General features: G+C 48.2%; 3 protein-coding genes across 5 annotated transcripts in view; 2 read left to right on the forward strand and 1 right to left on the reverse strand.

The window, feature by feature from the left end:
- The window catches only part of PHF20 (PHD finger protein 20), a 120,566-nt gene extending 116,037 nt beyond the window's left edge, over positions 1 to 4,529 (forward strand). For all 3 annotated transcript variants that reach the window (XM_055137629.1, XM_055137630.1, XM_055137631.1), the window contains one exon: positions 610 to 4,529. In XM_055137629.1, coding sequence (XP_054993604.1) covers positions 610 to 752 — 143 coding nt within the window. In that variant the 3' untranslated portion in view covers positions 753 to 4,529. The remainder of the gene's footprint in view (positions 1 to 609) is intronic.
- A 1,063-nt stretch (positions 4,530 to 5,592) lies between these two features.
- Positions 5,593 to 22,334, forward strand: part of CNBD2 (cyclic nucleotide binding domain containing 2) — a 63,745-nt gene continuing 47,003 nt past the window's right edge. Inside the window, exons 1-3 of the mRNA XM_055137632.1 lie at positions 5,593 to 5,656; positions 12,558 to 12,611; positions 14,719 to 14,871. Of these exons, the coding sequence (XP_054993607.1) occupies positions 14,758 to 14,871 (114 nt within the window). The 5' untranslated portion in view covers positions 5,593 to 5,656; positions 12,558 to 12,611; positions 14,719 to 14,757. The remainder of the gene's footprint in view (positions 5,657 to 12,557; positions 12,612 to 14,718; positions 14,872 to 22,334) is intronic.
- On the reverse strand, positions 5,860 to 6,749 carry SCAND1 (SCAN domain containing 1). The gene has a single exon (XM_055137633.1). The coding sequence runs from the start codon at positions 6,542 to 6,544 to the stop codon at positions 6,080 to 6,082; it is 465 nt and encodes a 154-aa protein (XP_054993608.1). The 5' UTR covers positions 6,545 to 6,749; the 3' UTR covers positions 5,860 to 6,079.

Consider the following 22,334-nt stretch of genomic DNA (forward strand, 5'->3'; position numbering starts at 1 on the left):
GGAGATGGTGCAAAGGGGTGGAGCATTTATTTTGCCTACAGGAGTCCCAGGTCTGATTCTGGACCCTTAATACTCTCTCGGGCGTCATGGCATGTGTTGCACTCGCCTCCATAATGCTAGGAAATAAATCAGGACTCCTAAAAATTTTTATGAAGACCTTTAAAAATAGATGATCTCATGTCCCTTTCGATTCTTGTTTTTCTTAACAGCAGGCTTTCGGCTTCCCACATAAGAAAGCCTTGTGAAGGTGGGCAGGAGCGCAGAGAAAGGTGCTCCTTTTGACCTTTCTAGGTCCTGGAGCGCTCAGTAGTCACTCGCTAACTGTGCATGGCCGTCTGAGTAGAATTGAACTTCCTCCATTGCACTACCTGCGTTTCAAGTGCGGAGCAGCTGCGTCTGCTCAGTGGCTGCTGTTATTGCAGAAAGTCCTGGACTCTGCTTCTCGGAAGTGGTCGGGCAAGCTTTATGCTAGGAGGCTTGATGAGAAGGTGGGGAGTTGAGATCACCTGAAATGTTCATCCCGGTTCAGGAGCCAGGTGGGCAGAGTTGAGGGAATTCTCTCGGTGGTCTTACGTGTTGCGACTTACCAGGTTTCTCTCTGCTGCCTAGTGTTGGAGAGCTGGCTGGACTACACCGGAGAGCTGGAACCCCCAGAACCCCTGGCTCGGCTGCCACAGCTCAAGCATTGCATCAAGCAACTGCTGACGGACCTGGGCAAGGTGCAGCAGATTGCACTTTGCTGCTCAACATGAGAGGCGCTCCCCCTCAGCCCCCCCACCCCCCCGTCCCCAGCTAGTGGGGAGCACAATCCTGGAGCACCTGCAGGAGGAGCTTCGCATATTTAAATAAAACCTAGCATGCCGAATGCACGAGACACCAACTGACTTCAGAGATCTGGGAAGGGGACGAGTCGGACGTTGGATAGAGAGACCGCTGGCTGCCGGACAGGAGAGCACTCTGATCACAAAGCCAACCCCGAAGGCCGCAGAGAGATTGGTAGGGCCCTCCTCTTCTTCACACACTCCTGAATGGAGAGTGAATCTTTTTGCACAGACTTCACTTGAAATCGTGCCACTGATGATGCATGGAATGAGAGCCAAAAAATGTTGTTGGAAGCAGTCATGAATTCAGCTTGCAAATTATTTCATGGGCCTGCCTGTCGGATTGGAGCACACACCAAGTCTTTGGTTTCCACCTGGTGTGGGTTTGGCAGCAGGCACCTGTTCCTCTCGCCAGCCCTCGGGCAGCCTGCGGCTTTATTCTCCGAGGGCCACGATGTCTTCTCCAGAGGATTCCTTCACTTTGCATGTCATGGTACTGGGGACAAGGTCTCTAGGTGTTCACCCCAGAATTGGCTGGGTTTTTGGGTTTGTGTGTTGGTTTTTTTTTTTTTTTTGGGGGGGTAGTTGAGCCCTTGTCACCTGTGGAGGAACGAGAATTTCACTGTACAAAGCATCTAGGAGGAATTCCTAACTGAGGCAGGCAGGGTCTGGTACCCGAGGACACATTTTCTACCCACCCTGTGACAGCCTCCTGGTTCTATTTAATGTCCAAAAATGGTTTCCCAAATTTTTGAACTCTTTCACTATAAAGATTTGTTACAAGAATGTGGTTTGGGGAATTACCTTATTTTATATTGTAAACAAACCAGATTATATGTGTGCTTTCTCCTTCCCTGAAGGCTGTGTATGTTCAGTAGTTGCATTTTCAGAATGGTTTTACTGTCCTTTAACATCTTAAATTGTCCTATTTGTATTATTTTGTGAGAACAAGGTAATTATGCTGCTTAATGTCCAGGTATAACCTCTTTTTACCTTTTGAGACAATATTTGCTACTCTTGCAGGTTTTACTGTTCCGTGTGTAATTGCTATATTGTTTTTACCTTACTAGGCAGAGTCCAAGAAAATGTCCTATACTTTGAGGCGTGACCTGTTTCATCATTTAGTATTCCTACCATTAAAGGCAAAAATCAAAGCACAGTTGTCCATTAACACTTCCAGTGGGTTTATAGATCTGTAATGTTATAAGCTGCAAATATTTACTATGTAAACGTCAAGTAGTTAATAGTCCAATAGCAATGACAGAAACTCCAGAAACCTTTGGGATGAATGGGAAGGCTTTAAGGCTCAGGTCATTGTGGTCAAGGCGTCTCTACCAAGATCTGTTTCAGGGAATGTTCTGTCTAGTGATTTGTTCAACATTTGATACACTATGAATTTAGGACGTTAGCCTGCTGTAGCTTATCCAAAGGGACTCCATGTGGCTGTAATGTGTGACGAAGCTGACACAATTCCTCTACAAGAGGCTGTTTCCTGTTGCTAACAGTGGTATTTCTGGTGTCGGAAGAAACCTTAAGGAGTGTATATGGCATCTATGCATGGTATTAATCAGCAGACAGCCACATTTAAAGAATTGTGACACTTGTTTGAAAAGGGGAGAAAACAGGATGGTTTTCTCTAGCCACAACTATGAGGTATGATAACTGTTGTAATATAGATTATTATAGATTATCAATTTCTTCTATTCTGAAAATACATTTGAATAATACATCTTGGGAAGTCAAACTCCTTTTTTTTTTTCTTTTGGCGGTGTTGGAGATGGAACCCAGGGTCTCACACGTGCAAAGTGCGTGCTCTACCACCGAGCTACAACCCCTGCCTCTGGAAACTGTAACTTTAAGATTTTCACTTTATCCTCCACCTCTGGAAGCTATAACTTTTAAGATTTTAATTTTCATGTCTTTTTCCAAGATGGAAGCAGAAGTGGAGAATTACCCTGCTTTGCCAAGTGGCCATCGTTGGATTTATTGTTTAAGTTTCGTAAAGGAAATAATCCCATTTCACTCATTGGGACTTTTGTCCTTAAGGGTACAGGGAAGACTTCAAGTTCTGATAACCGCAGTGTGCTTCCCTAATTTAAAGCCATGTTGAGGGGCTCCATCCTCAATTCCTAGGTCAAGTTGAATTAATCCCAAGTTGGAGCACTGGAAAACTGTTGTTTGAATATTACTGTTACCCTTTAGAAATATGTACACTACCTAAGTTTTCTTTTGAGAAAAACTATCCCTCTATAAAACATTGCCTTGACAAAAAGTTTTGGTTTGAGTCATCATTGGAAGTGATGGTGGGCCTTTGCTGAGCCAGCACTGTGGATATGTATCTGTTTACTCATTATTAGGACAGGACAGAGGCGCTACAGAGAGAAATGTTGCTTTGGAGCAATATTTGCTAAAATGCAAACTTCTGTATTTGGAAAAAATAAAACAGGGTTTTTTTTTTTTTGTTTTTTTTTGCTTTTTGGGTCACACCCGGCGATGCACAGGGGTTACTCCTGGCTCTGCACTCAGGAATTACTCCTGGCGATGCTCAGGGGACCATATGGGATGCTGGGATTCGAACCTGGGTCGGCCGCGTGCAAGGCAAACGCCCTACCCGCTGTGCTATCGCTCCAGCCCCTAAAACAGGGTTTTTATTGCTATGTTTTTGAGCATGCATTACTTAATTTTCCATAAACATTGTCTTTTAACGAAGGCCTTACTGCTTTTAGGAGCCAAAGGTTCTCAGATTTACTTAACTTCTTGGCCTCTTTTCAGGAAAAAGTAAAAAGCCTCATTTGCACTTAAGGTTTCACGAGACTCTACAACCAACATCCCCGCTTAGCCCATGCTGTGCCTCCTGAGGGATTGAGGGGAGGAGGGGGCCATATGCTCACTTTGGTAAACACTGGTCCTGGTCTTCATAAATATTTATCTCCTGCAGAGAGGCAGATGCAACTCAAGATTCTAAATCCTGGGAACTGGAGCAATAGCACAGCAGGTAGGGCATTTGCCTTGCACGTGGCCGACTCAGGTTCGATTCCCAGCATCCCATATGGTCCCCCGAGCACCGCCAGGCGTAATTCCTGAGTGCATGAGCCAGGAGTAACCCCAGTGCATTGCTGGGTGTGACCCAAAAAGAAAAAAAAAAGATTCTAAATCCAGGTTGATGTGGCTTTCAGGCCCAGATTGGTTCTCTGAGCTCCACTGGAGTAGTTTCTCCCCTCCCTCCCAGCAATGAGCCTCATGTGGACTCCCAAAAGCTACCAAATTCTTTTCTTTTTTTTCCTTTTTGGATCACATCCAGCGATGCTCAGGGGTTCCTTCTGGCTCTTCACTCAGAAATTATTCCTGGCCATGCTCGGGGGACCATACAGGGTACTGGGTATCAAACCCGGGTCAGTCACATGCAAGGCAAATGTCTACCTGCTGTACTATCTCTCTGGCTCCACTTTTTTATTTTTGGAATGGGGCCACACTTGGCAGTGCTCATGGGTCTTGGTGGGCTCTGGGGACCATATGTGGTGCCAGGGATTGAGCCCAGGTCAGCCGTGTTGTGACAAGCACCCTACGCACTGTACTCTCCCTCCAGCCCCTAAAAAGATAATGAATTCTAAGGAAGTGTGCAATACTTTGAATTCATTTTATTGTCTTTAAGCTGACATAATTTTAGTTTTACTTTAATAAAGCAAAATGCCTCATACCAGCCTCTAACTCAGTCTGGCTTATTCTCTGTGGTAAGAGCTTATTTGTTGCATTGTTAAACCAAGTGCAAGAAAGGCAGGTTTCTTCTTTATATAAAAGAGGTAGCCCTCACTGCTGTCTGGGACCTCAGATTCGGCAAATAAGACTTCCTGGCAGAATTTTCCTGTACAGGGGCTATGATTAAGGCACTGATCTTGGCTCACCCCAGTTCCATTCCTGGCAAAACATTGGTCCCACAATGAGACCCTGAACAAAGAGCCAGAGCACTGCCAGGTGTGGCTGCAGCACTTGCCTGGCAAGTGGTTGATCCAGGTTTGATCCCTGACATACCATAGGTCCCCCGAGCACTGCCAGAAGTAATTCCTGAGCATGGCCAAGTGTAGCCCAAGAACAAACACAAAAAATCAAACACAAAAATTGAGATGTTCAAGTACACAAATGTGAGGGTTGGATCCCTGTTTCTGCTAAGTAGTTCCACTGATCCTCCAAGCCAGGATTAGTCCTGGATTACTGTAAGGAGTGGCAAAAAAACTAATATATTCGTTATGTTTTGGACCACACCAGGCAGTGCTCAGGGATCATCCTGGCATGGCCTGGAGGATCATATGGGGTGACGGGGATTGAACGCTACTCTCCAGTCTCAAAAAAAAAAAACATATATATATATATATATACACACACACACATTCTACAAAATACACGAGGGAAGGCATGTGAGATTAAAATAACTATCTTCTGTGGTCCCCTGTGCCCATCAGCGGTGATCTCTGAGCTCAGAGACAAGAGTTTAAGCCCCGAACACCACTGGGTCTGACTCAAAAGCCAAAAAAATAAGTAGCTCCAGCAATGTAAGTGATCAATTTCTTTACACCCATTCTACTTAAATTCTTCTAGTGGCCTAACAAAAGCAGGGAGGTGAGTCTTGAAAAAAAATCAGAACTCATAAGCAAGTCTATATAAAGGACCTGTATTAAACATGTCTGAATAAAGCTTTCTCCGTGGACCTTTCTGGAGCTGCGTCCCAGGGCGGGCTGCAGTAGCAGAGGGCAGTATTGGTGCTGCAGCAGCCAAGTCAACGAACCAGCTCTTTGCCGGCTGCAACCACCCACACCGGCCAGACTTGTGTGTCTTTCCAGGTAGAATAAAAACAGCAGCTTCTAGCTGAGACGGAGGTCAGCAAATTTAAAAGCAAGGCTACTGGGACCCTCAAGTACCCACGTTCCAGCTACACAAAGAAAATCGGGTCCCAGGAGGCGAGGAGGAGAAACATTTCTCGAAAGTAGCGGCGTCACTGGCCGAGCCAACACCGAATCCCACAAAAGCTAACGAAAGCCAAGCGCAGAGGAAACAGGTTTTTTTTAATTCTCATGGGCTCTTAACGGTTTCGCCATCGGGCCGGAAAGCGCCCTAAAAAAGGGCTCGGGGAATAAGCGGGGCGAGGACAGTCACGGGTCTGCGGGAGGGGCACGCCGCCGCGCAGGAGGTGCCCCCAACTCGGTGTCCCCCGGTCCCCGCGGCGCGCCCCGCGCCGGTGGCTGCAGCTCGCCGGCCCAGCAAGCTCAGCCGGTGATGCGCACGTCGGTGCGGCGACGCGGCCGCCGGGCCCGCGCCGCCTCGGGCAGGATGGCGAGCAACTGCTCCTGCACCAGCATCTCCACGATCTGCTCCTTGGTGCGGATGTCGGGCCGCAGCCACTGGCGGGAGAGCTCCCGCAGCTGCCGGAACGCCTCCCGCGGCCCCGCCGCGTCCTGGTAGCGGAACTGGCGGAAGCGCTGGCGGAACGTCTCGGGCCCGAGGCGGGAGGCGGCGGGGCTCTGCGGGTTCGGCGGGGGGCGCGGCGCGGCCCCGACGGCTGCGGCCGCGGCGGGAGGCGGCGGGATGGCTTCGGGCGGCGCGGCGCTGGGGCTGGGCGGCCCGGGGACGGTCAGCGCGCCCTCAGGGTCCCGCTCCGGGCGCGGGCCGGGCGCGGCGCCTTCCGGGTCCTGGGGCGGCGGCGACGAGGGGCTGCCGGGGGTCGCTGCCATGACTCCGGCTCCCAACGCCAGTCTTTCTTTGTCCACGGGCTGCCGACTCGGCGCTGCGTCAGCCCCGGGCCGGGCTGCGGCGGGAGCTGACTCGGGAAGGCGCAGAAGCGCGACCCCGACGGACGGACGCGGAGCGAGAGCGGCTCGAGACGCCGCCGAGCTGCCGCGCCGCGCCCCGACCGGCCGGAAGCGGAAGTCGGCGCGGGCTCCCGCATGAACCGCCGGGCGCCCGCGGCCTCGGAATCCGGGTCCGGGCCGGTGTTCCCGCGATCGCGGTCCGGGCAGCGGGATTCCAGGCCCCTGCCCGGGCGCGCGCCCGAGGGGTCGGAGTTCTGGCTGGACCCGCCCCGCTGGCAGAAGCCCTGGACCTTACTAGCGATCCCGGAATCCCCGGAAGGGCGCGGGCAGCGGGAGCTGAGGTCCAGGCTGCCTCGCCGGACGCATCACGCGACCCCGAGAGTGCAAAAGAGTGTGCAGGGTCGTTCTCCATCCCGTGGCCTCCTCAAGTTCCAGAAGACTATGCACGACTGGGCAAAGAAGGAATCCGTAGGGGCCTTTTTACCTTTTCCTTTTTTTTTTTTCTTTTGGTTTGGTTTTTTTTTTTTTGTCCATGAGCGGCACATCGAACTGGGGTCTCCCTCATGCAGTCGCTGTTGAACGCCCTGAGCCAGCTCCGCGCCCCGCGAGAGGGTCCTTAGCAGCCCCAACGGAGTTTGCCGCGAGCCTCAACGCGGACGAGGACGAGGGCTAGCGAGGGGGCGCGGGGCCTCGGGGCCCAGTGTGGAGGGAGCAGGACTTGGCAAGTCCTCGCTTTCGTCCAAAAACGAGACCAACTGCGCTGTTAAGAGACCGGCGAGGGAAACTTTGCCCAAACCTCTGTCATGATTACTGTTGGTCTGTCCTGTGGAATCAAGGACCCAGTGGCCGTGTGGGTTTGAAGCGGCCAAGGATCAGTTTTATTTTATTTATTTATTTTGCTTTTTGGGTCACACTCAGCGTTGCACCGGGGTTACTCCTGGCTCATGCACTCAGGAATTACTCCTGGCGGTGCTCGGGGGACCCTTTGGGATGCAGGGAATCGAACCCGGGTCGGCCGCGTGCAAGGCAAACGCCCTTCCCGCTGTGCTATCATAGCTCCAAAGATCAGTTTTAGATAAGGACAACTGTCCATCCTCCAAAGCCTAAAGACATCCTCTGTTTACCTTCCCTCAAGAGCCCAACCCTGACTGCATTGTTTAGGTTTGCAGATAGATCGCGGGATTGACAGGGTCCATCAGGAATTTTATTCTTTCTAGCTTCCGCTAGTTTATAATCCACCCTTTCTTTCCCTTGGAACCACGCCCCACCCCACCCCCGGAAGTCCCTACCGCTCCCACCAACGCCATCGCCGCGCAAACCCCACCCCCACCCCCGTCTGTGACCTACACAAGACTGCTTTTGAGGAGCGGAGTTCCTCAAAATGGCCACCAGGTCCCAGAGGGTCCATCCACAGACCGCCTCTCCCCCCTACCCCCTGGGTGCAATGCAGAACCTTGGGGTGCCTGAGCCCAGAGATAAACTTTGTGATCTGAAATGACCAGAGAACCCAAGCCCTAGGTTCCGTGATGACGTTGTCTTTCAACACTAAAGACACACCGAAGGTGGCCATTACCCATTAGGTTGCAGACATGCTCTACTGTAAAAGACACACTGGGCTTTGTGAAAATAATGTAAAAGAGCTCCATAGTCTTCATATTTTATGTTGGAACGATATTTTGCATATCTTGTTTTCAAACAGTAGAAGGAACTGCATTTAGTAGTGCTTTTTAATTATTTGTTGTTCTTCCTGTTGTGTGGGCGCTGTTCGCTCCCAGCTGCAGTCCACGGAGCTCAGGCTCCAGCCTGCTTGTTACTTTTTAAGTGAGTAGCACCAAAGGTAAACGATCCGTGTGATTTGTTAGACTTCTACCTGCAGCTCTGCCCTGTCTATTGGAAGTGGTGCTTTGGTGGAATCTACACGCAAGGTTTCATCCGAAAAACTCTGAGTTATTGAGAAGATTAAGTAAAGCCCATGGAAAGAAAAGTCCCTTTTATTTTCAAACAGAAGTAAACAATATTAAAAGTTTGAGTTTATATCATGCATATGGGGAAGGGGTGCGCCTGGCCTCCACTAGAGTCCATATGGTCTGGTGCAAGTTAGTAGTATTAAAATAGCACTTTGTGGGCTGGAGCAATAGCACAGCGGGTAGGGAGTTTGCCTTGCACGCGGCCGACCCAGGTTCGATTCCCAGCATCCCATATGGTCCCCTGAGCATCCTGAGTGCAGAGCCAGGAGTGACCCCTGTGCATCACCGGGTATGACCCAAAAAGCAAAAACAAATAAAATAAAATAGCACTTTGTCCAACCTGCTTTGTCTATCGCAGGTAGGGTGCTTGCCTTGCATGTGACTGACCCTTGTTCGATCCCAGTCCCTGGCACCCCATACTTTCCCCTGAGCCCCCCAGGAATGATCCCTGAGCACAAAGGCAGGAGTAAGCACTGCTGGGTGTGGCCCCTAAACCAAAAAGTAAACGAAAAGCACTTTGTGTTTATTGGGTAATTGTTTGCTATCTGACTCCGTTTTTCTAATCTCTCATATTTGAATAGAACTTAGCTCAAATAGCTCTGTTATGAGAAAAACAGGTCAAAGCATGTTAAAGCATGTCACTGGCAGCACTTTGGTTAATGACCTTATTGCTCCAGAGCTGACTCAGACATGGCTTTGGTATGGCCACCTTTGAGAGCAGGAAACTAATGCCCAGAGAGATGGCCTTGCCTCGAGGCTTTGTGTGTTTCACCATTGTGGTTTCTTTGAGCTCAAGCCTCAACCCACTGAATAATCAGAACTTGGCCCTAGTAATTAACCTTGCCTCTTACTAGACACGTTCCTGAAAGGATGTAAGTGGGTTCTCATAGAACAATTCCTGCAGCTGAGGCCAGAGATGGCTCAATGGGCTTCAGTCATGCCAGGAGCCCCTGTACTAGGGGAGACCCCTGCGCATCGCTGGGTGTGACCCCAATAAAACCACCACCACCCAAAAGACCAGATTTCTCAGCTTAAAAATTAAAGGCAGAGCAAAAGATCTTTTTTTTCTTTTTCTTTTTTTGGGTCACACCCGGCGATGTACAGGGTTACTCCTGGCTCTGCACTCAGGAATTACCCCTGGCGGTGCTCAGGGGACCAGATGGGATGCTGGGAATCAAACCTGGTCAGTCGCGTGCAAGGCAAATGCCCTACCTGCTGTGCTATCGCTCTAGCCCTGCAAAAAAAAAATCCTTAATGTCTGTAAGTTGCACATGGAAATTGTGAGTTTTCACATGCAGATCTGGATTTTCGGCTTTCATGAAAGAGTGGAAAATTTGGTTGCACCGGGCCCACTCATATTTCTACAAGTTTACAGTCAGCTGGGGCTGAGCCACACCGTCTTCGGGTACACCCCACACTCTGTCCTAGTTGGCCTCAGTCCCTACTACCCCCACTGTCCTCTAAAACACAATCTGTTTGCACTTACTATTGCTGGAGGTGGTTCTTCTCTTCAAGCTAATATTTTTTTTTTTGTAAGAAAAGAAAGAAAACAAGGGTAAAGGGAGTGGTGGACTAGAGTTTGTTATTCCTACTAACTTAAAACCTGGATTTCCTCCACATGGGCCTCTGACCGAGTTGGGTTTGCTTCCTTGAGTGAAGCGTGTGGTAACAGGCCATCAGTAAACATCCCAAACTCATCCCAAAATCAGGTGTAAGAACAAGGCCGCGTGGAAAGCCCTAAGGAAGAGAAGCTCTGGTTTGTTCTGGAGGATCAAGCTTTGGTCAGCCACATATAAGACCAAGTTCCTAAGCCCTGCATGGTCTTTCCAGCTATTTTATTGTTTCTGTTTGGCTTCTGAGCCACACCTGGAAGTGCTTGCTCCACTTGCTGCTCAGAGGACAGACGAGGTGCTAGGAATGAAAACAGACCTCCCGCATACATAGCAAAGCATATTTCCTAAATTAAAATATTCCCTAAGAATAGATAAATTAGGGAATGGTTAAGACATCAGGCCAGGGGCTGGAGCCATAGCAGGGCGGGTAGGGCGTTTGCCTTGCACGTGGCCGACCCAGGTTCGATTCCCAGCATCCCATATGGTCCCCTGAGCACCGCCAGGAGTAATTCCTGAGTGCAGAGCCAGGAGTAGCCCCTGTGCATCACCAGGTATGACCCAAAAAAGAAAAAGAAAAAAAAGACCTCAGGCCAGGAGGCCAGAGCGATAGTACATTGGGTAGGGCATTTGCCTTGCTTGCGACTGGCCCTATCCCCGACATCTCGTGGTCCCATGAGTGCCACCAGGAATGATTCCTTCCTGAGTGCAAAGCCAGGAGTGACCCCTAAGCATCGCTGGCTGTGACCCAAAACACCAAAACCAAATAAATAAACAGAAGACTTCAGACCAGGCGTCGAGTGATAGTACAGCGGATAGGGTGTTTGCTTTGCATGACGTTGACCCAATAGATCTCTGTCATCCCATATGGTCCTACAAACACTGCCAGGAGTAATTCCTGAGTGCAGAGCCAGGAGTAAGGCCTGAGCATCGCCAGGTATGACCCAAAAGTCAAAAATAAAAGACTCCAGATTATTATTCTCATCCCTGTTAGTATATGGATTAGTAGAAATGGCAGGAGAAATATTAGAACTCTATTAATATTGAGAAATGGTAGGATGGGGACCTTACAGATTAAATCTGACTCAGTGACTCAGTTTTTCTAACCCCTCCCGATTTTTTGATGGTGGTGGTTGCGGGGGGAATTGTTTGCTTTGGGGCCATACCCAGTGATTCTTAGCGGTTACTCCTGGCTCTGTGCTCAGGAATTACTCCTGCCAGGGATCAAATCGAACCTAGATTGGCCAAGTGCAATGCAAATGCCCTATCTGCTGTACTATTGCTCTGGCCCCTCTATAGTAACTTTTTGTTGTTATTTTTTATTTGAACCACACCAACCAATGTTCAGGGGTTACTCAGGAATTACTCCTTATGGTACTCAGAGGACCATATCAGCTTTTGGGATCAAACCCAGGTCTGCAGCATGCAAGACAAACATCCAACCCTTTGTTCCATCCAGGCCCTCTTTACTACCCAATCCCTAGTGTGTGTTAACTTTACACCAAACCTATGAATTACTCTAACCTCCAGACTTTTTGAGGGTCATACCTGGCAATGCTCAGGGCCTGGCTCTGCAATTAGGAATCATTCCTGGTAGTGCTTGGGAATCATATGGGACACTGGGGACCCAACCTGGGTCAGCCATGTGCAAGACCAGTGCCCTACCCGCTGTACTGTCTTTCCACACTTTTGTTTGTTTGTTTTCCCATTTGTAATAGCACTGCACTGTAGCACTGTTGTCCCATTGTCCATCGATTTGCTCGAGCGGACACCAGTAATATCTCCATTGTGAGACTTGTTGTTACTGTTTTTGGTTTATTGAATATGCCACAGGGAGCTTGCCAGGTTCTGCCGTGCGGGCGGGATATTCTCGGTAGCTTGCCGGGCTCTCCAAGAGGGACGGAGGAATCGAACCAGGTTGGCCATGTGTAAGACAAATGCCCTACCCGCTGTGCTATCGCTCCAGCCCCCGCTTTGTAATAAGGCATTTATTTTTGTTAAACTCCAGACTCTTAACTAAGCTTAGCAGAATCTAAAAAGAATAGGGATACACTTGTAAATGCGTTACTTCCTTGACAGGAAGTAGACAGCCTTGAACCCACCTAGAAATGGCAATAAAGTTTAAGATGGAGGTGGGGGGAGGGCAGAGCAAAGCCGGTGGTGCTGGGAGCTAGTCCAAACTCTGTGCTGGGGTTGGGGGTGCTGGTGGTGCTCCCAGTGGTGTTTGAGGGACTGGGTGCTGGCGGATGTCGAGCTAGGATCACCTGCATACAAAGTAGGTGACTTAACTCCAGTGCTATCTCTCCAGGCCCAAGATGTATTTCTTTTTAAATATGTATTCTGCTCTGAATTTTGCAGGATAGAAAATCAAAATTCCAAGAGACAAAGGAATTTGCCAGAGCCAATTTTTTGGTAAGTAGTTTCAGGAAAATAAATTCTTTGACTTCCAGACCAGTGTTTTTTTGTTTTGTTTTGTTTTGTTTTGGGGTTTTTTTTGGGGGGGAGAAGGGGCTTTTTGGGTCACACCTGGCAATGCTCAGGGGTTACTCCTGGCTGTGAACTCAGGAATGACTCCTGGCAGTGCTCAGGGGACCATATGGGATGCCGGGGATCGAACCCAGGTTGGCTGCATGCAAGGCAAATGCCCTCTCCACTGTGCTATCGCTCCAGCCCCCAGACCAGTGTTCTTATCTTACCTGTAGAGAAGAAAAATTTGCCAGCCCCCAAACATGTGTCTCCACATACGTGTGGACTGTTTCATAGGCCAGACTTTGAGAGCTGGGTTTCCAATGGTGTTCTTTAGGATTTATTTACATGTAGAAAGAAATCTTTGTTTGTAAGGCTGGAGGTGCCTGAAGATCCCACCTGTCAGTGGTAAAACAACATTTTATTTTGAATTTTATTATTTATTTATTTTGGTTTTGAGGCCACACCTGACAGTCCTTAGGGCTTATTTCTGGCTCTGTGCTCAAGGATCATTCCTGGTGGGGCTCAGGGAACCATATGGGGTACTGGGGATCAAACCTGAGTCAGCTGCATGCAAGGCAAGAGCCCTACCCGCTGTACTCTTGCTCAAGAACCAAGACAGTAATTTTTTTGGTGGAAGTGGGGGTGCACCCAGCGATGTTAAGGGGTTCCTCCTGGCTATGAACTCAGCAAGTACTCCTGGCGGTACTTGGGGGACCATATGAGATGCTGGGGATCGAACCTGGGTCAGTCTCATGCAAAGCAAAGAAGGTCCTACCTACTGTACTATCTCTTCAGCCCCCTAAAAAACATTTTAAATGTACATAATAATCTAACCCAAGAAGCATCTTAAAAATCTGCATGATATGAGCTGGAGAGACAGTACAGCAGGTAGGGCGTTTGCCTTGCACAAAGGCTGACCTGGGTTCAATCCCAGGCATCCCAGATGGCCTCCCGAGCACAGCCAGGAGTTATTACTGAGCTGGAACCAAGAATAACCTCTGGGCATTACCAGGTATGACCCCAAAACAAAACAAAGACCCCTGAACTTACTAGGAGTGAACCTTGAGTGTAGAGTCAGGAATGATCCCTGAACATCCCTTGGCATTTTGTTTTAGGGCTACACCCAGCAAGACTCAGAGTCACTCCTGGCTCTGCTGTGCTACCACTCAGGCCCCTGCATGCCCTTTATACCCTTGCTACACCCTCTCAGGTAACACCCCAACCGACTCCCCCTGCCCGCCCCACCAACATCCTTGGCCTTCAGCTACAATTAATTAAGGGAGAAATTTAAGCCCATTTGGGGAGTTGCTCGGTTTTGCATTTTGGGGGATTTTTTTTTGGTTTGGGGGCCACACTTGCCGGTGCTCAGGGTTTGCTCCTGACTCTGTGCTCGGCAGTCACCCCTAGCAGGACTCGGAACCATGGATCAAACTCCACTTGGCCGTTTGCAAGTCAAGCACCCTGTCCACTGTAGCCAGTCGTTCGGTTTTCACTGGTCCCTTCCATGTTGTATAGAGAGGTATACATTTTATTATTAAGCCATTTCTTGTTGTTGTGCCCAAGTCTCAGATCCCCAATTGCGGAGAGACCAAGTCCACACATGATAATGCAAAATCAAAAGAACTTTATTACTAGCCCAAGCCATCGCTAGCTCGAGCTTGGGTCCAAGTCTCATCCAATGCAGTGGAGTCTGGACAAGGACTCCGACTCCAAATCACATGCAGTTTCTATAGGGTTCAGAGTTAAGAAGCAATTTATATGCTGGTCTATTTTTATCATTGCCTCTATTACAGTGGTGGGCGGCATTTGGGCAATGATTAGCAACAGTTTCTAGGGAGGGGACAGTGACCATTCATGACCAGCCAGACCCAACTGCCCAGTGCCTTATCTTGGCAAATTACTCATGTGGGAGTTTACCAGCAACTGCAAGTCCTGCTTCGGGGAAACAGAAACGGAGGCCTAGCAGAGACTTCATGTTAGCTGCAGCTTGTCATGGCGTCAGTTTTGCCCTCACATTGTGATGTCTAACGTGAATTTGGTTATTTGCCAGTCTCCAAGTATCACATCTGGAAGAGAAGATGAGTCTCCTATGCGCCAGTATGGTTATTCCAGAATGACAACTACTTTCTCCGGACACATCTTATACCTGAAAGGCCTGCCTGAAAGGAAACTTAGTGCCTTCTATAGAAAACTGATGAAGAAGGTAAAAACGTTTACTGTGGGTTTGGGTGAAGTAAAAGGTACTGATGAGGCTTTTTCCTCTCTACATTTACATTTGAGATGAGAAAATATGAATAGAATGAACTCTTAGTATCACTGCTCTTAGTTTTTGTTGTTGTTGTTGTTTTGTTTTTTGCTCTTTTTTTGGGGGGGTCACACCTGGCTATGCTCAGGGATTACTCCTGGCTCTGCACTCAGGAATTACTCCTGGCAGTGCTCAGGGGACCATATGGGATGCTGGGAATTGAACCCGGTCGGCCACGTGCAGGGCAAATGCCCTACCCGCCCTGCTATGGCTCCAGCCCCTTTCTTTTCTTTCTTTTTTTCTTTTGTTTTCTTTCTTTTCTTTTCTTTTCTTTTCTTTTCTTTTCTTTTCTTTTCTTTTCTTTTCTTTTCTCTTCTTTTCTTTTCTTTTTTTTTCATCACTGCTCTTAGTTTTAAATACTCTTGGTTTCCTTTGTTTTGGATAGCACAGCCATAGGGCGTTTGCCTTGCATGAGGCCAACCCAGGTTCAATTCCTCCACCCCTCTCAGAGAGCCCGGCAAGCTACTGAGAGTATCTCGCCTGTACGGCAGAGCCTGGCAAGCTACCCGTGGCGTATTCGATATGCCAAAAACAGTAACAAGTCTCACGATGGAGATGTTACTGATGCCCGCTCGAGCAAATCGATGAGCAATGGGATAACAGTAACAGTGACAGTGACAGTGATTCATTTGTTTGGCAGGGAGCAAGGAGGGCTTGGGCCACACCCAGCTGTGCTCAGGGGCTATCTCTGGCTCTATGCTCAGGAATGACCCTGGGCTGGTTTGTTGCAGGGTGTGGTGTGAGGGATCGAACCAGGTTACGGACAACTCTGGAGCCTTAAGGCTTACCCCCTGTACTGTTTCTCTGGCCCTGTTCTTGTTTTGTTTGGGGGCACCACCAAACAGTGTTCAGGGCTTATTCCTGGCTCTGTGCTCAAGCAAGCTCAGGGTACTATATGGAGTGCCGGGGATCGAATCCGGGTCCACTGCGTGGAAGGCAGTCACTCTCCCCACTGTACTAACACTCCAGTCCCTGTTCTTTTTTGTTTTTTCCTTTTGACTTTGGGACCACACCTAGTGGTGGAAATTCCTGGCAGGGCTCAGGGGAGGTGCCAGGGACTGAACCCAGGTCGGCTACATGCAAGATAAGACCCTAATAACTGAACTATCTCTCCAGCCCTCTGTTTTCATACTATTTTTTTTTTTTTAGTGGTGTGGGGGCACACCCAACGGTGCTCAGGGCTGATTCCTGGCTCTGTATTCAGGGGTCACACCTGGCAGTGCTCAGGGTACCATATGGGATGCTAGGAATCGAACCCAGGTTAATTACATTCAAGGCAAGTGCCCTACTCACTATACTATCTCCTAGTCCCTTGTTTTCCTATTGTTATGAAGGGCTTTGCTTCTTGATCTTTTGTTTCTTCTCCTTTTCTGAGGGGCCTCTTCTCTGGGTGGTGCCTCAGTTTCTGCATCTCAATGATACTTCATTTTCTCTGTCTCCAAAGAACTCAGTATTTGTAGCTCAAAGGGTTCTGGCTTTCCTGCTTGTTTAAATCACATCTTAGTTTTATTACCAAAGTAAAAACTATCAAGGCTGCCCCTTCATCACTATCTACCTGAATGCAGCACACACACACACACACACACACACACACACACACACACACACACACACACGGTTGTGGTGCTTCCACTCTTGGTTGTGGTCCTCCAAATGCTCAATTGTGGTGGTCTGTGCTGCGGAGCCTGCCTGTCGGTCTCTGGTTCCCCACTGTGTTCTCTAGTTTGGTGATTTCTTTTCTCTTTGTTGAGAGGGAGGTGGGCAGGAGTTGGGTGTTAGGCCACCTCTAGCAGTGCTTGGGATTTTTGTTTGGTTAGTTTTGGTTTGGGGCCATACCCAGGGGTGCTTAGAGGTTACTCCTAGCTCTGTACTCAGGAATCATCCTGGCAGGCTTCAGGGGGTGGGGGGGGCATATGGGATGCCAGGGATCGAACCCGGGTTGGCTGCATGCAAGGCAAATTTCTTACCCCACACAGTACTATCTTTCCAGCCCTATGCTCAGGGTTTATTCCTGGCTCTACACTCAGGGAGCACTCCTGGAGAGCTCATGGCCATAGGGGATGCTGGGGATTGAATCCAGGTTAGCTACATGCACGGCAAGCACCCTACCTGCTCCGCTATCACTCTGGCCCCTAGTTTGGTCATTCCTGATTGAAGTTTTCTGTTTTCACCTGCCTTGTTTGAAGCCTCTTCTGTTCTTCAATATCCATTTGAAGTTCTCCTCAGGAAGGTTAGAGAGTGTGTGTGCCTGCCTGGGAATATTCCTGGGCTTTTGACTTTGTCCGTGATTCCTGTTTCTTCACTAGGTCTGACGTGGTATGAAGACGAAGCATGAAGGTCTGGTTTTGTGCACTGCTGTGTGTGGAGGGGGCGGTGTTCTGAAACAAAAGCAAAAAAAGCTATTAGTACTGTCATCCTAGAAGAAGCATAGCAACAGCTGGAAAAGTGGGGCTTTACTTAGTGAAACAGGAGTAAGGGGCCTGGTGTTGTGCCCAGGAGATGGGGCAGGGGGGCGGGGGAGAGGAGGGAGGACACAGATTGTACATATTCTAGTAGTGTTTCAGGAAACTCATGCATATTCATGGAGGAGAATGTGGAACATGCATATTTGAGGAACATACAATAAATATACATCTCATGTACAGAAGATGGTGATGACCTGACATGGGTGTATGATTTTTTAGTGTAGGGGCTAGAAGTCAAGAAGGATTCTTTTGTGCAGTCTCCACTGGCCTGTAAAGCCCCGCTAGGGCTGGCGTCCTTGTCTGTACAAATCCCTCTTAAAATCCTTCTTTGGGGGCTGGAGTGATAGCACAGCGGGTAGGGCGTTTGCCTTGCACTCGGCCGACACGGGTTCGAATGCCAGCATCCCATATGGTCCCCTGAGCACCGCCAGGGGTGATTCCTGAGTGCATGAGCCAGGAGTGACCCCTGTGCATCGCTGGGTGTGACCCAAAAAGCAAAAAAAAAAAAAAAATCCCTCTTTGGCTCCTGAGAGCGAATAGAACTCCAGGGGCAGCTTCTCCCAGAGAGACATTGGCACACCCTCCAACTATATGCCTTAGTCCAGTTTGTTTTGGCGTTTTCTCTTTTTGGGGGAGTGGGAACACACTCAATGGTGCTCAGGACTTACTCCTGGCTCTGTGCTCATGAATTACTCCTGGCAGGACTTGAAGGACCATATGCAGTACTGGGGATCGAACCTGGGTTGACCACATTCAAGGTAAGTAGCTCCTCAATGTACTGTCGGTCTGGCTCCAGTTTTAGCTTTTTCTAATCCCAGAAAGTACTTCTAAATTTTTGGAGTGCTATGGGGGTTGGTAAAGAGAAGGAGTAAAGTTACACACACACACACACACACACACACACACACACACTCACACACACCCCTCAAACTTCAACAGAGGGATGGGAACGATAGTACAGTGGGTAGGGTGCTTGTCTTGTATTCAGCCAACCCAGGTTTGAACCCCGATGTCCCATATGGTCCCCCAAGTGCCACCAGGAGTGATTCCTGAGTGCAAAGCCAGCAGTAAGCACTGAGCACTGCTGAGTGTGCCTCCCCACCAAAAAAAAAAAAAAAAAAAGCTTCAACTGGACCTTGGAGATTACACCTTCCTCCTTCCTCCTCTGCGGAAAAGTTAATCTAATGACTAATTTCCTGGGACAGGGAACTAAGATACTAAGATAAAAAAAGAGAGAGACATGTAAAATCAGAAACTTAAGTAAACTTAGGAGAAAAGTAAAAAAAGTGAAGAGATGCACAGGCAATAGATAAAGGAGAAAAAGAAGACAATCTCTGGAGCTCTTAACCTTCACAAGCCCCTTTCCTTACCCCACACAGCTCCTCCCTCTACCCCTGTGTCTCTGAATTTGAACTTGAACCAAGGGGTAGAGTTAGAGTGAGCCTGGTATGTTGGGAAGGACCTGTGAGATTCCAGCTCACCGACTCCAGAATATCCAAGTCATGTGTCTGGGATGGAATATACAAGGCAAGTGCCTGAACCCCTTGGACGGTCCCTCTGGCCCTCCCTTTATGTATTTAACTGTTGGACAACTGTTTCTTGGTTTATCAATCTTTAAAAAGGCATAGTACAACGGGGAGGGCATTTGCTTTGCATGTGGCCAACCTGGGTTTGATTCTTGGCATCCCATATGGTCCCCCTTGCATCACCAATAGCAATTCCTGGTTATTTATCTTGAGCATTGCTGGGTGTGGCCCCAGAAAAGCAATAACAATGACAAAGTTTCTTAAGATTTAAAACATTTAGATGTTCTCATAATAACAATAAAAATCTTAATGTAAGGTGACAGATGTTATTTTGGCAATCACTTCCTAGTTGATACATATATAGTAGACCATGTGTGACACATCTTAAACTGGTTTAAATTTAGTATAGTCTACATATTAATTATATGTCAATAAATAGTTATATAGCCAGATATAAAAACCAGAGTGACCGGGGACTAAAGAGATATTACAGCAGGTAAGACATTTGCCTTTTTTTTTTTCCTTTTTGGGTCACACCCAGAAATGCACAAGGGTTACTCTTTTATTATTATTATTTGCATTTTTTTATACATTTTATTTCATAAAGTATTTCACAATAGTTCATTACAGATACTATTCATACACCCACCCCAACCAGCAAGCATCTTCTGACCACAATAAAAGGGAAGTGTGTAAAGGTTGTTGATCTCATTCTGGGGCCCTTTAAGCCCCTCTATAAGAGAATACAAGAAATTATTTCAAAATCAAACACATGTTTACTGCTTTAGGTACCTCAGTTGCGGCCATGCCCTCCAGGAAAAACAGTGTCTCTCTCTTCCAGGAGCTTTGTAGCTTTGTAGTCTCTGGATCTTGGCCATTGATGAGATTATGTGGTGCCAGGGGCAGTTTGTGGGTGTGGCTGCCAAGCTACTGGAAAACTGGGGATCCGGGTGGAGGAGGCCTAGTCCCCATACTAGCAGGCTTAGAGATCTCAGCCACAGGTCACAGGGGTTACTTCTGGCTCTGCACTCAGGAATTACACCTGGCGGTGCTCAGGGAACATGTGGGATGCTGGGAATTGAACCTGGTTGGCAGCGTGCAAGGCAAATGTCCTACTCGATGTGCTATAGCTCCAGCTCTGCCCTTGCCTTTTATGTGGCTGATCTGTGTTCAATCCCCAGCACCACATAAGATCCCCCAAGCCCTTCCAGAAGTGATTGCTGGGTGCAGAGCCATGACTAATCCCTGAGCACTGCCAGGTGTGGCCCCCCTCCTAAAAAGAAACAATTAGAAGAAACCCATGTGGATATGTGTTATGTATGTGTTTGTTATTATTGTTTTGGGGCCACACCTGGTGGAACCTGGGGGCTATTCCTGCTTCTTTGTTGAGATGTTGTTCCCCAGAAGTGCTTGGGGGGAACCATATGGTATGGGGGATTGAACCTAGGCATTCCATATGTAAGGCATGCACTCCAGCCCCCAGGCCTGTCAGCAATTGACACGATGATGCAGAAACCCCTGCATTTGGTACCTCACATCTCTCTCTAAATCTCCAGCCTTGTTGGCTGTATTGTTTCCTGGTTCCTTTTTAACTACTCATCTCCAGTGTCTTCTTTTCCTTCTGGCATCCCTATCTCAGCTAGTAAGGCTAGCTTCCTATTTTTCTAGCCCTAGGATTGCCCTATGACCCTGGTAGGACCCTTCCAGCCTAGCTGCTGTTTTGTTTTTTCTGAAATGACCCTAACATATAAGATGTTTTTAATGATTTTTTAAAACTTTCATTTTTTTAGTTCAGTCATACAATGATTGACCACCCATCCATCCACCAGTGCACATTTTCCACCACCCATATCCCCAGTATCCCCCCATCTCAACCCTCCCCCTGCCTCTATGGCAGACAATTCCCCCCCATACTTTATAAGATTAAAAAAAAAAACCCAAAACTTCTGGGGCTGGAGCAATAGCACAATGGGTAGGGCGTTTGCCCTGCATGCGGCCGACCCGGGTTCAATTCCCAGCATCCCACATGGTTCTCTGAGCACCGCCAGGGGTGATTCCTGAGCGCAGAGCCAGGAGTAACCCCTGTGCATTGCCAGGTGTGATCCAAAAAGGAAAAAAAAAAAAAAACTTCTTTCCTGGGTGCTGGAGCAATAGCACTGCGGAGGGCGTTTGCCTTGCACGCGGTTGACCTGGGTTCGATTCCCAGCATCCCATATAGTCCCCTGAGCACTGCCAGGGGTGATTCCTGAGTGCAGAGCCAGGAAGAAACCCCTGTGCATTGCCGGGTGTGACCCAAAAAGAAAAAAAAAAAGAACAAAAAACAAAACTTCTTTCCTGAGCTACACCAGTGCTGTCTCCTCCAGCTGTTTTATCATCTCTTCTTTGAGCTATGGCATCTTTGCTTTGATCTCATTTTAAATTTCATTAAGTCCTTTGAGTTCTCTGTTGTTCATGATTATCATCTGTTTTGTGTTAATTAAAAAAAAATTTTTCCCAGTGAAAGCCTTTCATCTTTTATTTTTTTTTTAAATTTCCCTGCAGCCCTTTCTAATCTTTTTTAAAAGGGGGTCAAAATGTATTTATATAGGTCTAGCGCTATTAATTTTGACTTTGGGGTTGGTTTTATTTGCTTGCTTGGGTACTGGGGATATACTCAGGACCTTGTGTGAACGAAGCATGTGCTCTACCTCTTAGCCAATCCCCAGATCCTGGGACTATTTATTTTTGACTATCACTTCCCCTTAAATGCTCTAAATTCTTCCTGGGTCCATATGTTTTAGTTACGCATAGAGAAGGGCTTGGGGCAAAATGTCAGCCTGCAAGAACTTTCCGGTATGTGGGGAAACAGTTTGTGACTTGGGTTTGTGTGTGGAGTCTAGTCTTTGCTGCTTCTGGTCTCTCCAGGGTAGTGAAGTTGGCATATGTCTGTCTCATTTCTTTTTTTTTTTTTTTCTGTCTCATTTCTTGGTGAGTTACACGTCTGCTTCTCCTTGGTGCCAATGGCACCAGGGAAGCTCCGAGCCAGGCCTTGCCATATGTTACCACATGATCGCCACACAGTTTTTTCAGTCCCCAAATTGGCATATAACCTTTGATTGCATAACCCTCATATGGTGTACTTCTGTTGTCATGGACTTAAAAGGTAAAGAGCAGCAATGTGTTCCCCAGTGTCATCTGGATGCACATCTGCTCTCTGTGCTGCAGTGCACAGGCCTTGGAACCCTGGAACCCTGTAAGGACTGTTTGTGCCACCTCTACTTGTGGATGGTGAGTGGTGATCACCAGTGGGTGCTGGGAATACCCCGAGAGCCTTTATGAACTACCTTTGAATCACCTCACCCAGCAGCCACGAAGGAAAGGGCGAAGGAGA

This window comes from Sorex araneus, chromosome 5, assembly GCF_027595985.1.
Source record: "Sorex araneus isolate mSorAra2 chromosome 5, mSorAra2.pri, whole genome shotgun sequence".
Classification (NCBI taxonomy): Eukaryota; Metazoa; Chordata; class Mammalia; order Eulipotyphla; family Soricidae; genus Sorex; species Sorex araneus.

Bases quoted from the DNA above. Each gene is read 5' to 3' on its own strand.
- SCAND1 (XM_055137633.1), bottom strand. From the start codon at position 6,544: ATGGCAGCGACCCCCGGCAGCCCCTCGTCGCCGCCGCCCCAGGACCCG.